The 16,160-nt window shown below is 53.3% G+C and overlaps 1 protein-coding gene across 2 annotated transcripts in view; it reads right to left on the bottom strand.

The window, feature by feature from the left end:
- Positions 1 to 16,160, bottom strand: part of LOC142818438 (protein FAM222A-like) — a 195,289-nt gene that overhangs the window by 70,444 nt on the left and 108,685 nt on the right. Inside the window, exons 1-2 of one of the 2 annotated variants that reach the window (XM_075897851.1) lie at positions 15,646 to 16,047; positions 14,798 to 14,929 (exon numbers count right to left, since the gene is read on the bottom strand). In XM_075897851.1, coding sequence (XP_075753966.1) covers positions 14,798 to 14,879 — 82 coding nt within the window. In that variant the 5' untranslated portion in view covers positions 14,880 to 14,929; positions 15,646 to 16,047. Of the gene's footprint in view, positions 1 to 14,797; positions 14,930 to 15,645; positions 16,048 to 16,160 lie in introns of those variants that run through there. The other variant, XM_075897850.1, reaches the window with a different exon arrangement.

Consider the following 16,160-nt stretch of genomic DNA (forward strand, 5'->3'; position numbering starts at 1 on the left):
GGCAGCCACAGGCTCAGTTCTGCTCTTGGAGGTGCATGTAGGCCCCATATTACCTGTGGGTAACAATACAGTAGGCCCTCCATGTTTGTCCCCTCTCCCCAAATCAACAGCCTAGGCTGCTTCTTTTTGCCCTCAGCATCTTATCAAGCTGCAAGCTCTGGGGTTCTGAATGCAGCTGACTTGATTGGAAACAAAACATGACCTGGCAAGGGGTCCCTCTGGTTAATCCATAATCAATAGTTTCCATGATGCAGCTTTATTTTTAGACAGCCATGAAGAAACTAAAAGTATTATCAGCCAATAAAAGGGGCAATTCAAATGGGCCCAATAATCTCTTCCCCATAGTGGCTCTCCATCTCCAATGCTATCTGGCGAGTCTTCCCCCAGGAGGCTGGTCTAAGTTGTACAATGTTCTGCATGAAACAGGCAGCACAAGAGGTGGGCGGAGGGGGAGGGCGGAAGAGCTAATAGAATGGCCGCCCCTCCCCCCCCCCCGAGCCCTTCCAATGTGTACCTAATTTGCAGTGCCCAATCTCTGCTGCCACTGAAGAAAATGACCTGACCAATGTCACTCAGACCTTCACCTCCCTACAGTAACAGTGTAAGTGGGAAATACTCACTGAGCTGTCACAGCCCCTACAAACAAGCCAACTGAGAAAAGCTCTAGTGGAACAAATCCTGGCAGAAACAGGTTCTTTGATTCCCTCCCTCGGTGTCTCTTAAGCTGGTGTTCCTGAAAACACCCACTCCACGAGCCTTGTGCCCGTTTGGAACATGTCACCCTCCCTCCCTCCCTCCCTGGAGGTTCTGCTCTTTGGGCTAACGCCAGGACAAGAGATCCAAATATCGGGGTTCTTGGCTTTGTACCATGGGCAGTCACCACAAAACCCTTCGAAGTGGCATTGAACACTGAGCTCACGACTTCCCAAGGCAGACTGAGAACCCAGGCCTGATAAGCAACTAAAACCCTCCAGTAGCTACACAAAAACAAGGGTGTGCTGTTGGAACAGTTTTATCAACACAGGCCCTATCTCTGTGCACTCTGTGCACACTTAGGGTATGTCTACACTACAGCGCTAATTCAAACTAACTTAATTCGAATTAGTTAATTCGAACTAAGCGAATTCAAACTAACGCATCTAGAACTAAAAACTAGTTTGAATTAGCATTTTGCTAATTCGAACTAGCATGGCCACATTAAGTGGACCCTGAACCAGGCTTAAGGATGGCCGGAAGCAGTGCCGGCAGGGCATCAGAGGAGGACTTAGAGCGTGGAGATGCTGTCTCAGGCTAGCCGAGGGCTGCGCTTAAAGGGACCCGACCCCCACCCCGGACAGACAGTTCTCAGGGGTGCCCCACTTGCAAAGCAGTCCTGGCTTGGAGTGCCCTGAGTGCCCACACTGGGCACATCACAGCACTCGGCCATCAGTGCAGCTGCACTTGCCGCAGGCTGCCATCTGGGGGGGGGGGGGTGTCAATCAGGGGGCTGCAGAGGAGGACGTGGGTGAAGAGCCTCTGGAGATGTTTTGTGATCAACTCAGCCCAGGCCTATTGTGATATATTCCATGAACAGCATGTGAGTGAGGGCAGGGAGATGGGGGAGGCCCCCATTTGGACTGGAGCACACAGAGCACTCTGTGCATCCAGAGCCACCGGCGCAGCACATGCATGACCCTGCAGTAGTGTCCATTGTTGAAATGTCCTGCATCACCTGTTCAGAGCCAAGGGCAGGCTCCACCCAAGAAACAAATCCACGGAGGAGTTGGGCAGAGCTCAGATCACAATGTTTGCTCTGGCAAACCAGCCGCAAACAGAGCCCAGAGGAAGGAAGCAGGTGGGCCTCTCTTTTAGGTTTATTCCTCAATCTATTTCAGCAGGGCAATGCTTCATCTCTTCTCAGCTGCACGGAGACACCAATCCTCCCTGGCCTGGCCCCTGGTGTGGTCAAGACCTTCAGTGCCCAAGGCACTCAGAGGGAGTAACTGTAGCCAGACAGGAACCCCCCTGTAACATCCATCTTTGCTTGCCTGGGAGCATACAGGGCACACAGAGCAGTGAGGGTATGTCTACACTACAAAGTTACTTCGAACTAATGGACGTTAGTTCGAATTAACTTTGACAGGCGCTACACTAGCGCTCCGCTAGTTCGAACTTAATTGGAACTAGCGGAGCGCTTAGTTCGAACTAGGTAAACCTCATTCAATGAGGATTAAGCCTAGTTCGAACTTACTAGTTCGAATTAAGGGCTGTGTAGCCCCTTAATTCGAACTAGTGGGAGGCTAACCCTTCCCAGCTTTCCCTGGTGGCCTCTCTGGGCACCACCAGGGAAACTCCTCTCCTCTCCCCCAGCCCCGGGCCCTTAAAGGGGTAGACTCTGGCCAGACAGCACTTGACACAGCCAGCCCTGCCAGCAGTCTCTGGCCCAAACCAGTGGCCCCAGGATGAGCCAGGGAGCCAGTGCCAGCGAGCCGTCCCCCGCCCAGTCCCCCAGCACCCAGGGGCCAGCCAGGGGCCGTAGATGGTGCGCACCCTCCTGGTCTAGTGCGGAGGTCATGGACCTCATTGAGGTTTGGGGGCAGGCCCCCAGCGTCCATGATCTCTGTACTAGGTGGAGGAACACGGCCGTCTATGGGCGCATAGCGGCCGCCATGGCCCGAAAGGGACACAGGCGCACCCAGGAGCAGGTGCACCTGAAAGTTAAGCAGCTGCGTCAGGCGTACGCCAGGGCCACCAGGGGCGGTGCCGCAGGAGGGGCTGCCACCTGCCCCTACTTCCCCGCCCTCGACCAACTCTTGGGGGGCAGGGCGGTCCGTGCCAGCCCGGGGGACAGCGAGCTGGGACCAGAGGGCCCTCACCTGGGCGCACCGGAGGGGCCACCACCAGCTGTTCCAGCAGGGTCGTCCAGGGAGACCGTACCGGGTAAGTAGTTTGAATTAAGTAGTTCGGGGAGGGAGGTGGGAGGGAGACCAGAGACCGCGCGCGTGGGCCATGCCTCCCACGGATCACGCAGACACCTGTGCATGTGCAAGCATGTGCCATGCCACCCTTGGGCAGGTGGCTCCAGCTGCGTGACACCCAGGGGCCATGGCCCAATAGGCACATGCGTGTGCAAAGAGACGTGACATGCTCCCGACCCCGGGGCAGGACCCAGCAGGATGATTGCCCTTCACATGTCCCCTCTACATGGAGGCAGGGGACATCTCCCCCTCCCCCCCACCGCCGCGGCCACACTATACATGGCACAGGGACATGGGTGTGGTCTTGGGGCAGCTCCCTGTCCCGGGGAGAGCCAGACATCCTGACCATGGCCTCTGTACAAGCACAGCGGCTGTGACGGTGCAGGACATGGTCACCCTCACGTTGCGGAGTGGGGGAGGGGGCTGGGCATCATCCTCTGCGTCCCCAGGGAGAACTGACCCCTTCTCTTCTTTCTCTACAGCTGCACCAGCTGCTCGTGCAGGGCGCACCCCCCCGCCCGGGACATGCTCCCGCACCCGCGGCCTGCTCCGGACCGCCAGCACGGAGCAGGAGTGCTGGGACCAGCACCTGGGGGCCCTGCGAGCCCTGCACAGCACTGTCCAGGCCTGGGTGTGGGCAGACCTGCAGCTCCGCCAGGAGCAGCTGGCTGAGGTCCGAGGGCTGAACTCAAACCTGCAGGCCCTGCTGCAGAGCATGGTGCCCCGTGCTGGTCCTGCGCCTGCTGCCCCCCCAACTGCTGTCCCTCCTCCCACTCCTGCCCCCCTCCCACCTCTCCCTCCTCAACCCCCACAACCTCTTCCTCAATGTCCACACCCCCCACCTCAACCTCCGCACCCTCCACCCCATCCCCCCGGGGACACCGAGGCCCCCTCCCTCGCCGTGCTGGGAGGCGGTTGGCCCGGCGAGACCCCCACCCCAATCCCTGAGTTTCCCCTCCCCCTCCTTTCCCTTGCTTCCCCCTTCCAGCTCCCTCCTCCCAGTTTTCCCCCTCCCCTCTCCCACCCTCTCTCCTGCCCTTTCCCGCCTCCTCTCCCCCGTCTCCCCACAGTTTTATTCCCCCCCCCCCAGTTTTGTGAAATAAAGAGAGTTTCTATTTTTGAACACGTGTCCTTTATTTTGTACATCAGGAAGGGGGGCTAGGGAAGGGTAAGTGGAAGGAGGTGAGGGAGGAATGGGGTACGAGCCCCCGATGGGGAGGACTGGGCTGGCTCTGCGGGCTCCTCGGGGTGGAAACTCTCCTGAAGCCCCTTGATTGACCCCCCCTCAGGATAGCAGCCTGCGGCAAGTGCAGCCGGTCTGATGGCTGAGTGGTGTGATGTGCCCAGTGTGGGTACTCAGGGCACTCCAAGCCAGGACTGCTTTGCAAGCGGGGCACCCCTGAGAACTGTCTGTCCGGGGTGGGGGTCGGGACCCTTTAAGCACAGCCCTCGGCTAGCCTGAGACAGCAGCTCCACGCTCTAAGTCCTCCTCTGATGCCCTGCCGGCACTGCTTCCGGCCAGCCTTAACCCCGGTTCAGGGTCCACTCAATGTGGACATGCTAGTTTGAATTAGCAAAACGCTAATTCGAACTAGTTTTGAAGTCTAGATGCGCTAGTTCGAAATTAGCTTAGTTCGAATTAACTAATTCAAATTGAGTTAGTTCGAATTAGTGCTGTAGTGTAGACATACCCTAAGATCCTTGACAGAAGGCCCAGATATGCAGGCTGTTGTGACCCTGGATGGCTGTAAACAGAGATATGCCAATTGCTGACCAAGAGGCTGCAGAGGAGTGCCCTTGACTGAAACCTATAGGCTGTGTCTAGACTGGCCACTTTTTCTGGAAAATCAGCCGCTTTTCTGGAAAAACTTGCCAGCTGTCTACACTGGCTGCTTGAATTTCCGCAAAAGCACTGACGATCTCATGTAAGATTTGTTTTCCGCAAAAAATCCCCGATCGCGAAAATTGGGGCTTTTTTGCGGAAAAGCGCGTCTAGATTGGCATGGACGCTTTTCCGCAAAAGCACTTTTTGCGGAAAAGCATCCATGCCAATCTAGACGCGCTTTTCCGAAAATGCTTTTAACGGAAAACTTTTCCGTTAAAAGCATTTCTGGAAAATCATGCCAGTCTAGACGTAGCCATATTGATATGAAAACACAGCCTTCCGCGGGGGGAGGAATCTCCCGCCCAGTAAAGAATGTCTAGTACTCACAATTTAGTTCTCTCTCTTGCAAGTGTAAATTAAGTTGAAACTCTCTTGTAAGAACTGGCGTCACAAAGACGGACCAACACAATTTGGCATCTTAGATAAGAAAGAGGATACGGGCCCCCAGGGGTATAAAGATGAGTCCAGCAGCACATTTTCTCTGAGTGTCAATCTACCATCTATCTGCTGGTCGGGTTAGGTGTTTGATCTCCCGAGGTTCCAAGGGAGGTTCCACCTCGTATTCGTCTTTCCTAGGAATTGAGGGACCGGCCCTGGCCTGACACGCTGGAGTCGAGAGGCACAGAAAGGGGTAAAAATTGTACCTGGATGTGGTCCTTTGTCGTAAGTGTACACATAGACTTAGAGCTCTTTAAAGATTAAGCTGTCACTTGGTACCATTATTTCTATTTTCTATCTTTACCTTCTTTGTAACCATTTTTAAGATCTATATTTGCTAGCAGTTAAGAAATAGAGCAATAGCCATTGTAACCATATGATTTATAAGCTTCTTTAATAAACCTGTAACTGGTTAAGTTTTTAACCTGACTCCTTCAGTTCCTGTAACAGAACCAAGCACAATTTAAAAGAACTTCAGCCGGTCATAAGGGACAGGTATAGGAGGAGCTTGGGCGTTTGCATCGTGTCGCTTCCAGAGGACAGATCTGTGGGGCATCTCTCAGTCTTCCCTAGACTGCCCGCTGCAAAGGGATCATGTATCCTAGCAGTCAAAGTCTGAGATGTAATAAGCTCTCCCTGTAAACTCTGGGGCGTCTGTTGGCCTGTTGGCTGCCTGCCGCGAAGGGATCCCGATCCTAGCGGACAAAGACACGGACGTTAAACTCCTCGGGGTGCCCGTCAGTCTCTCCTAGACTGCCCACTGTGATGGGGCCTTGTGTCCCAGCAGTTGAAAACTCGGGTGTAACACACACACACTGCCCTGACCATCAGCTGACAGAGGCAGTCATGGTAGGCAGGGGCAGCAGGTCCACACCCCTTTGCCAGTGATGGGTGGCCATTACAGATGGCAGTCTGCCCCTGGAAGCAGTGGCTAGATGAAGACTGGCAGTGGGTCGCTGAGGCAAGGTGGATGCAGGGGAACTGGGGGTCCCTGGGAGAAGGGAGGACCCTGGAGTGTGCAGTGGAGTAAACAACACCCCCCCCCCCCCGCCGCCCCGGAAGGGGGTGAAGAGAGATTGGAGTGGGCACTGCTGGAGGGCAGTGTCCTGAAGAGGACGCTGTGGTTAAAGAAGAGCACAGAGACATACCAGCTGGAGGAAGGCGTCCAATGAAACAACAAGCTAATTCCCCAAGGCGACCAGCTGAAGGCGCCGTGCTGGTGAGTCTACTCCGTGACAGGGGGATCTAGCTGGTCAGCTCTATGTTCATTGGTGACTTGGAAGTAACCCCGGACAGGCGTGCCCATTGCCAATTAATGTTAGAGGATGACAAGTGATCCCCAGCTCACCAGGCCCAGCCCCAGTGCTGATTCCCACAGCAGGGAACCTCTGAAGCCCTGTGCACACATTATCCTCAGCCTGGCCCTGGGCTCTTGACCAGTGCAGCAGAAATGGGGCTTGTTCTTAAGGCGTAGAGACCTACAACACTAGGACTGGAAGGGACCTCAAGAGGTCATCGAGTCCAGTCCCCTGCCCTCATGGCCGGACCAAATACTGTCTAGAGCATCCCTGATAGACATTTATCTAACCTGCTCTTAAATATCTCCAGAGATGGGGATTCCACAACCTCCCTGGGCAATTTATTCCAGTGTTTCACCACCCTGACAGTTAGGAACTTTTTCCTAATGTCCAACCGAAACCTCCCTTGCTGCAGTTTAAGCCCATTGCTTCTCGTCCGTCCTCAGAGGCCAGGAAGAACAAGTTTTCTCCTTCCTTCTTGTGACACCCTTTTAGATACCTGAAAACTGCTCTCATGTCCCCCCTCAATCTTCTCTTTTCTAAACTAAACAAACCCAATTCCTTCAGTCTTCCCTCATAGGTCATGTTCTCTAGACCTTTCATCATTCTTGTTGCTCTTCTCTGGACCCTCTCCAATTTCTCTTCATCTTTCTTGAAATGCGGTGCCCAGAACTGGACACAATACTCCAACTGAGGCCTAACCAGCGCAGAGTAGAGCGGAAGAATGACTTCTTGTGTCTTGCTCACAACTCACCTGTTAATGCAGCCCAGAATCATGTTTGCTTTCTTTGAAACAGCATCACACTGCTGACTCAGCTTGTGGTCCACTATAACCCCTAGATCCCTTTCTGCCGTACTCCTTCCCAGACAGTCGCTTCCCATTCTGTGTGTGTGACACAGATTGTTCCTTCCTGTCACAGGGCAGACTCACCACCATGGTGTCTCCAGCTGGTTGCTCTGGGAATTAGGTTGTTGACTCGCTGGACGCCTCCCTCTAGCTGGTATCACCCCATGTTCCTCTTTGACCACGGCGTCCTCTTCAGGACACTGCCCTCCAGCAGTGCCCACTCCAGTGTCTCTGCGCCCCCTTCTGGAGGGGGGTGTTTTTTACCCAGTTGCACACTCCAGGGTCCTCCCCTCCTAAGGGGCACCCAGTTCTTCTCCCAGGGAATACCCAGTTCCCCTGTCCCCACCTTGCCTCAGTGACCCGCTGCCAGTCTTCATCTAGCCCCTGCCTCAGGGGCAAACTGCAGTCTGTAAGAGTCACTCAGCACTGGCAAAGGGGTGTAGCCCTACTGCCTTTGCCTAACCTGTCTGCTTCAGGCCCTGCAGCCTGGGGGCTTGCTTGGTCAGAGCTTCCCCAGTCCTGCCTTCCTTCCCCAGCCCTGTTCTACCTCCAGGAAGCCTCCCACTTCCCTGGCAGTCAGGTCCCTACTGCTCTCTCTCCAGATGTGTGCACATGTGACACAACAACCACTCCCGCAGACAGTGCTGCCACGTGCAGGCATATGGGGGGGGCAGGGAGGGCCAGGCTGCTCCAGGCCCCTCTCCTACACCTTGGAACCTGCTGTGGCTGGACACTTCCCTGGGCTGCTTGGCCGGGGGGGGGGGGGGGGGTGTAGGATGTTGCCCTGGACACCTTGGGGCCCCTGTGAGGCCGGGGTTGCTCTGGCCAGGCCACACGTGGGCTTGCTGTCAGAACACTGGCATCCCTTGTTCCAAGGACAGTTACTCACTGCTCACAAGCAGGGACAGTGTGTGCATGCATGACTGACCACTTCTCCCTCTTGTCCTCCACAGTCCCTGACTGTTGAGCAACACCTGTCCCACCACCCAGCCGGGCCCATGGAAGCTGCAGGCACTGGCGCATGTATCAAGACCTCATGCACCAGCACATTCGGGTCCTCAAAATACTGCAGGAGAGCATAGCCGAGAGGACATGGGCAGAGGCTGTGTGGCATGACCGCTTGCTGGACGAGCTCATCCAGCAGCAGACAACAAGCTGTGCTACAATCCAGGAGGTCACAGCCTTCCCAGATCCTGTCCCCGTTGCCACTCCTCCTGCTCAATCTGCTACTGCCCCTCACCCCCTGGTCCCCCTCACCCCCTGTCAACCCAGACCCAGCTGCAGCTCCCACTCCTGCCCAGCCCCCTACTGTCCCAGGCCCCACCCAACCCCAATCACGTCTAGGTCCACGGAACCAAGGCGGCAGGACTTTGTGGTCCAGGCAACACCCTGTGCCTCCCCCTCCCCCCTCCAGGTTTACAGCCCCCCTCCTCAGCAGTTAAAGACACATTTTTAAATTTAAAACAAAGTTTATTTTTGAAAACAGCACTGTTCTTTTGTTATGGCCTGTTAATTATATTTACAGTTTTCTTGTTCTTTAATATACAGTCTATTTTTCAAACTAAAACCTGGTGTCTGTGTTTACTCTCTGGAAAGTGGGGTGGGGAAGGTATTGGGAGGGCCAGGCCCAAGCCCCCATTGGGGAGACATTGGGGAGGCCCTGGGGAGAGTCATTGGGCTCCTTCTGAGAATCTCTCCCTCAGGGCCTCCCAGATGTGCATGCTGGCCTGGCAGATGGCAGCTGTCCGGGGCTGCTCGAACTGCCTCCCCTTGACATCAGCCCATGTCCCCTACCCTGGGAGGAAGGCCTCCCTTTTCCTCTCCACCAGGAAGTACAGCACACAACAGGCAGCAACCACCTCGGGGATGTTGCGTTCCCCCATGTCCAGGCGAGTGAGTAGGCATCTAAACCTGCCCTTCAGACGCCCGAAGGCGCATTCTACCTGCAAGCGAGCCCGGTTCAGGTGGGAGTTAAACAGTTCCCTGCTCGCCTCCAGGTGTCCAGTGAACGGCTTCATGAGCCAGGGCATACGGGGGTACACCGCGTCGGCCACGATGCACATAGGCATCTGCACATCCCCGACTGCAAAGTTATGCTGCGGGAAGAATGTCCCAACCTGCAGCCTGTGGTACAGGCTGGAGTTACCGACGATGTGGACATCATGTGCTCCACTGCAGTTTGGGAATCCTAGCCCCACAAATCCAGCCACGATAGTGTCCAGGTCTCCGAGGCGGACAGTCCTGTGCAGCAGCTCCGAAGTGATGGCCATCACCACCTGCAGAAAGGGACAAATACAAACACACAGAACAGGACATTAGAGAGGGTGCCTGAGCCCTTGAAGTGCCCCCCCCTCACACCCAAGATTCCAGGAGCCCCTCCCCATGTGGCCCCCCCAGCAGCAGGGCAGGGTGAGGCCAGGAGGCCCCCACACCCACTCCATCCCCTACTCCCTCTGCCCTTTCCTGACAATCCCCCTTTTCTGGCACCCCAACCCTGCAGGGACTCTCCCCCGAGAGTGACTTACCTCCATCAAGATGGCCCCGACAGTAGACCTCCTGACGGCAAACTGGTGTCCCACCAAGCGGTAGTTGTTGGGGGTGGCCAGCTTCCACAGGGCAATAGCCCTGCAAGCTTCTCCAGGGGGATGGTGGGCTGCAAGTGGGTGTCCTGGCATTGCAGGGCAGGAGTGAGCCAGGCACAGAGCTCCTGGAAGGTGGCCTTCCGCATCCAGACGTTTCGGAGCCAATGCCGGTCATCCCACAGCTCCAGGACAAGCTGGTCCCACCAGTTGGAACTGGTGTCCAGCCTCCAAAAGCGCCTCTCCACAAGGAAGTTCGGTGGGAAGGCCATTGGTCCTGCACCCTGGACGAGGGGCTCAAGGCTGGGTTCTGAGTCCAGATGGCGCAGGAGCATCATGACAGTGTCATGGAGGTGCAGCAGAATTTGCAGCATGGCTGTGTAGGGCCATCACCTGCCCAAGGGCAGCTCTAGCTCCAAGGCAAAAAAAAGATTCAAAACCAGTAAAACCAAACACGAAACCAAATTGCTGTGGCGTCTCAGAAAGCAGGGCAATCACAGCACACACTGCAGCAGCTTTGCTGTCCCTCTGAGAGGTAGGCAAACCAGCTGCAGCAGCAGATAAATGGCTGTTCAGGGGGGTCCCTTTAAGCACGGTGCAAAGGGCATGTAGCAGCACCTGGAAGTAAATGCTGCCCCTGTGCCCTGCCAGAAGTGGTTCCGGGTGCCCTTTTTTTGACAGAGCATCTGGGCAATCTGGATGTTCTCTTTCAAAAAAGCAGATCGCTTTTTTGATCCACTTTATGTAGTTTGGACACTCTTTTTCAAAAGCAGCTTTTTCAAAATAATCTTTCAAAAGACGTACCCCAGGAGTCCTTCTTTATATCGTCCCCAGCTGGGCCCTAATTAGCAAGAACTGCCTCAGCTGGGACTTCAGTCTCAGCCCTCACTCAGGGCTGGGATTTTGCCCTTAAAGGGCCAGTGCAGGGCAAACACCCTGTCACACTTCCTCAGTGGAGCACTTTGCGTTTGTCTTTATTAAACTTCATCCTGTTGTCCTCAGACCATTTCTCCAATTTGTCCAGATCAGTTTGAATTGTGACCCTATCCTCCAGATTAGTCGCAACCCCTCCCAGCTTGGTATCATCTGCAAACTTAATAAGCGTACTTTCTATACCAATATCTAAATCGTTGATGAAGATATTGAACAGAGCCGGTCCCAAAACAGACCCCTGCGGAACCCCACTTGTTATGCCTTTCCAGAAGGATTGTGAACCATTAATAACTACTCCCTGAGTACGGTTATCCAGCTAGTTATACACCCGCCTTAGGGTGTGTCTAGACTACAGGGTTTTTTCAAAAAAACTTCCCCTGCATCTAGACTGCTGCCGCGTTCTTTTGTAGTTAAATCAAAAGAACACGGCGGTTTTCTCAGCCATGGTAAACCTCATTTTATGAGGAAGAACGCCTTTTTTCAAAAGTGCTCTTTCAAAAAAAGGTGTTCTTAAATGCAAACAGGGGTTTATTGAAAGAGAGCATCCAGACTGCCTGGGTGCTCTCTTTCAAAAAAGTGGCTCGCTTTTTCGAAAGAAGTGGTTGCAGTCTACACGCTCTCTTTCAAAAGAGGCTTATAGTCTAGACATAGCCTTAGAGTAGCCCCATCTAAGTTGTATTTCCCTAGTTTATCAATAAGAATATCATGCGAGACCGTATCAAATGCCTTACTAAAGTCTAGGTATACCACATCCACCGCTTCTCCCTTATCCACAAGGCTCGTTATCCTATTAAAGAAAGCTATCAGATTGGTTTGACATGATTTGTTCTTTACAAATCCATGCTGGCTGTTCCCTATCACCTTGCCACTTTCCAAGTGTTTACAGATGATTTCCTTAATTACTTGCTCCATTATCTTCCCTGGCACAGAAGTTAAACTGACTGGTCTGTAGTTTCCTGGGTTGTTCTTATTTCCCTTTTTATAGATGGGCACTAGATTTGCCCTTTTCCAGTCCTCTGGAATCTCTCCCAACTTCCATGACTTTCCAAAGATGATATTAATGGGCCTACCCTGCCCTTGGTCTTCCTCTTGCTTCTAATATATTTATAGAAAGTCATCTTGTTTCCCTTATGTCTGTAGCTAGATTGAGCTCGTTTGTGCCTTTACCTTTCTAATCTTGCCCCTGAATACCTGTATTGTTTGCTTATATTCATCCTTTGTCATTTGTCCTAGTTTCCACTTTTGATATGACTCCTTTTTGATTTTTAGATCATGCAAGATCTCCTGGTTAAGCCAAGGTGGTCTTTTGCTGTACTTTCTCTTTCCTACACAGCAGAATGGCTTGCTTTTGGGTGCTTAATAATGTCCCTTTGAAAAACTGCCAGCTCTCTTCAGTTGTTTTTCCCCTTAGTCTTGCTTCCCATGGGACCTTACCTACCAGCTCTCTGAGCTTACCAAAATCTGCCTTCCTGAAATCCATTGTCTCTATTTTGCTGTTCTCCCTCCTACCATTCCTTAGGATCATGAACTCTGTGATTTCATGATCACTTTCACCCAAGCTGCCTTCCACTTTCAAATTCTCAACCAGTTCCTCCCTATTTGTTAGGATCAAATCTAGACAAATAGGGAGGAACTGGTTGAGAATTTGAAAGTGGAAGGCAGCTTGGGTGAAAGTGATCATGAAATCACAGAGTTCATGATCCTAAGGAAGGGTAGAAGGGAGAACAGCAAAATAGAGACAATGGATGAGCGAATAGGAACACATTTTACAACAGTAAGGCTCAATGTCTTTCCAGACACAAATGAGAGACCTGAGCCATGCAGTAAACTCTGAGCAAGCGTCCACACACACACACACACACACACACATGCAGCACATCGCCCCTGCACAGACTGCAAGGCAGAGCCCTGGGAGAGAGGAGAGGTTCCCATGCTTCTGGGGACTGCAACCTTCCCCTTGGGGCAGTGGGAGCAGCTGAACACTCAGTGGGGAGAGCCTCTGGGCCCCTTCTCCACTGGACTAGGGATGTTAACTAAGGGGTATTTGTGCAAACGTGTAACTGCTAGATTTTTTTTGTGGTTAGAGGTTTACATGGGGGGGGGGGGCTGGTGCTCGCAGGGAGCAGGCTTAAAAGCTGGTTCCCCACAAGCACTGGCTACTGCCTGCCCCCTCCTCCCACTGCCTCTGATAAAGAGGCAGTAGCATGGTGGTGGGGGGAGGCAGCTCCATGGGAGCTGAGCCAGTACATGCAGGCTTCCTGTGTGTACTGGATCCCGCCTGCCCACCTCGCCCCTCACGCTGTTGCCTCTCTATCAGAGGCAGCAGTGCGGGGCGGGGGAGGGGAGGTCAGGTGGCTCCCACGTGCCCCCCTGCACTGCTGCCTCTGTGAGAGGCAGCAGAGGTGGGGCAGGCAGCTCTGTGGGGGCACCAGCTCCTGCCTCCCTGATACAGAGGTGGTGGGGGTGGGGGTGGGGGAGAGGGAGGAGAAGATGCATGTAGTCATTAGCATTAAGTCTGGGTTTACTGGTTAACCGTGTAAATGACTACATGCTAACATCCCTATACTGGAGACTAAGTGAAACATGAGGGTACTTCCCCTGGGGCATAAGATGAACTCAAAGACCAACATGAACTGAAAAGTGAAGGTGCCTCAGAAATACAAACAAAAGTTTGCAGCTTTTTAAGGGCACATGGACCCCCTGTGATCATCTCATCTTACCAGCCAAGTTCCTGAGAACTAATTCCCACTTCAAGGCCAAGAGCTTAAACTTGACTGCCTGTTTTAAAAAGGCCATCTGATCAGTTAAAGCCTACTCTCCTCTACTTAAAAAGACAGCAGAGAAAGAGAGAAGGGCCTGCATTTCGTCCAGCATCTATTTGTAGAGGCAGACTGGTTTGATTGCACTGGGGCATGCAAGTAGGGGGAAGCGTGTCTCCAAGGAAAATACAGATCATTATCCAAATACCTCGTGGCTGTCACATGCTAAAAAGCAGAGCTTTAGCAGTTGATTTGTCTTCTGCCCAGAACATTTAAAAAATCCAACCAAGATAGTAGAAAAAATATCCACTCCCCTCTTTAAAACACACATTCATCACTAGAGAATCTTAATGTGTCTTTCCCAGCCAGAGAGGTCAAACCCGTCTGCCTAAAGCAGCCTCATTAAATATACATTTAATCATGGCTTGGATTGAGAGACAAAGGCTGCTGGAGACAGGTGCTTTACTGGAGTGACCTTTTGGAACCCATTTTAATGTAACTAGTTTACAGCTTATCTGAAAGGCCAGCTCATCAGGAACAGTAGAGCTATGGCAAAACTGGGAAAAGTAATTATTGGGGATGGGGATGGGGTGGGGGAGGGAGGACATAGATAGGAGGCTTCAGAGAAGGTGTCTACAAAGCACCAGGACAAACATCGGTGCAAAATTTTCTGAAGTTCAACCCAGCAACCAAAGAAGTCCAATTTAATTTGCTTATCACATTGCCTTCCTTTCCCCCCAGCTCCCCTCTGCTTTTCCTGTCCTTTTTAATGACCAGTTAACTATGCGTCTTTTCCCCGGAGAAAAGCAGCATCAAAGCAGCAAGCAAGCTATCAGGAAGAAAGGGAACTGGAGTCAGGCTGCCTTCTGCCTCCCAGAGCAGGAGATGGAGAGGGGCCTCAGGGCTAGTCTGCCGCAGGACACACCATGTGACACGGCACTGGGAAGGGGCAACCAGTCCTATTCCCAAGCACAAAGTCTGATAGAGCAGAGAGAGGCTGGAAGGTCAATGAACAACCTGGTGCCAGGCAATGTATGGGGAGTGCAGAAAACCTCCTCTCAGTCCCAGCCAACCCTGTCACCCCAGCAAAGCGGCACTTACACTTCCGCGGCTCCAGGGTCTTGTTTGGACACGTGAGGTGCTGGGCTGGTGGGTTCTGGGTTCTCTGGAGACAGGCCAACATGGTCCAAGCGTCGGAGAGCCCTGCTGGAGTCACCACTGCAGAGCCTCACGCTGCAGACAGACAGAGGGAGGAGGCGTCAGTAAGCAAACAGGCCTAGTGAGGGCAGCTGAACCTCACACGGCCCCTCTCTTGCCCGCGGATGCCACATACAGCCATGAAATGCGACCTGCGAGTCAGAAAGAGAGCGGGGTGGGTGGGTCACAGTGGGTCTGTGCCCACTCGAAGCAACGTTCATCAGGAGCCCAGAGACTGTGGCTGCTTTGAACGCTCCCTGGTCACGCTGGAGGAAAGGCCACCTTGCTACAGGCTCCGTGTTCTCCAGCTGAAAATCAAATCCTGAACAATGTCGGTTTTTTAAGCCTGCAAACATTTGTGGTGTTCATCCCCTCCTCTCCCAAAATCCTCCCTATCCCCCCAACAAATCTTTGCTTCTTTCCAGCTGTTTTCACTCCCGCTCTGCACAGCCAGCAGGGCAGCACAAGACACAGCCATGGGAGTGGCACACTTGCAGAGCTTTTAGTCTAACTCTCACCTCTGGTTTCAAGCAGAGTATTTGCAATGGCAGCTCCAGGGAGCTCTGCAGGTGGCACCAGGCTCCTCAGCTGCTTCACAGCAAAACAGGTGTGATTTTATCTTTAATAAAATCTAGCGTGAGGTAACTAGCTACATGCAAGGCCCTAGTGGAGACAAAGCTCTGTAGTTTTTAGGGGAGATTGGTCCCCGACGGGGACACAGTGTTGACCTTGAAGATAAAAGCTACATGCACCTTATCTGCTCTAGGTCTTCACAGCCTGGTAGTTCTTCCAGGTGAACCACCTTGATGTTAGCACACCCCTCCTTTGCAGGGACACCCACGGCCTGGGGATGGCAGACTGAACTCAGGGACACCTGTCAGCGGGGGACACCCCAGTCTGCAGAGAGACACACTGATGTGAGACAGAGGGGGTGAAGGGCAATGGGAGTGGGCTGCGTCCTCACATCTCTAACCTGTCCTGCCCATTAATCCTCCACCCCCCTGAACTGATTCCTCACAGCCATGCCCAGGAGCATGCATGGCCATGAACTTATCAGCCTCTGTCTCCATGCAGCTCACTGGGGCTTCAAATGCAGCCCATGGACCCCCTGGCTGCTCCTCTTCCTCATGCACCTCTCGCACACTGGAGCCCCACACTTCTTGCTCCTCCCCCTCCCTCCCAGAACTTTTAGAGGAGCTGTGAATCACTTGATTTGTGCCAGAGTTGGAATACCACAAACAGCTGTTTGTGATGTTCCCGCTCTGGG

The sequence above is a fragment of the Pelodiscus sinensis genome, chromosome 15 (genome assembly GCF_049634645.1).
Source record: "Pelodiscus sinensis isolate JC-2024 chromosome 15, ASM4963464v1, whole genome shotgun sequence".
Classification (NCBI taxonomy): Eukaryota; Metazoa; Chordata; order Testudines; family Trionychidae; genus Pelodiscus; species Pelodiscus sinensis.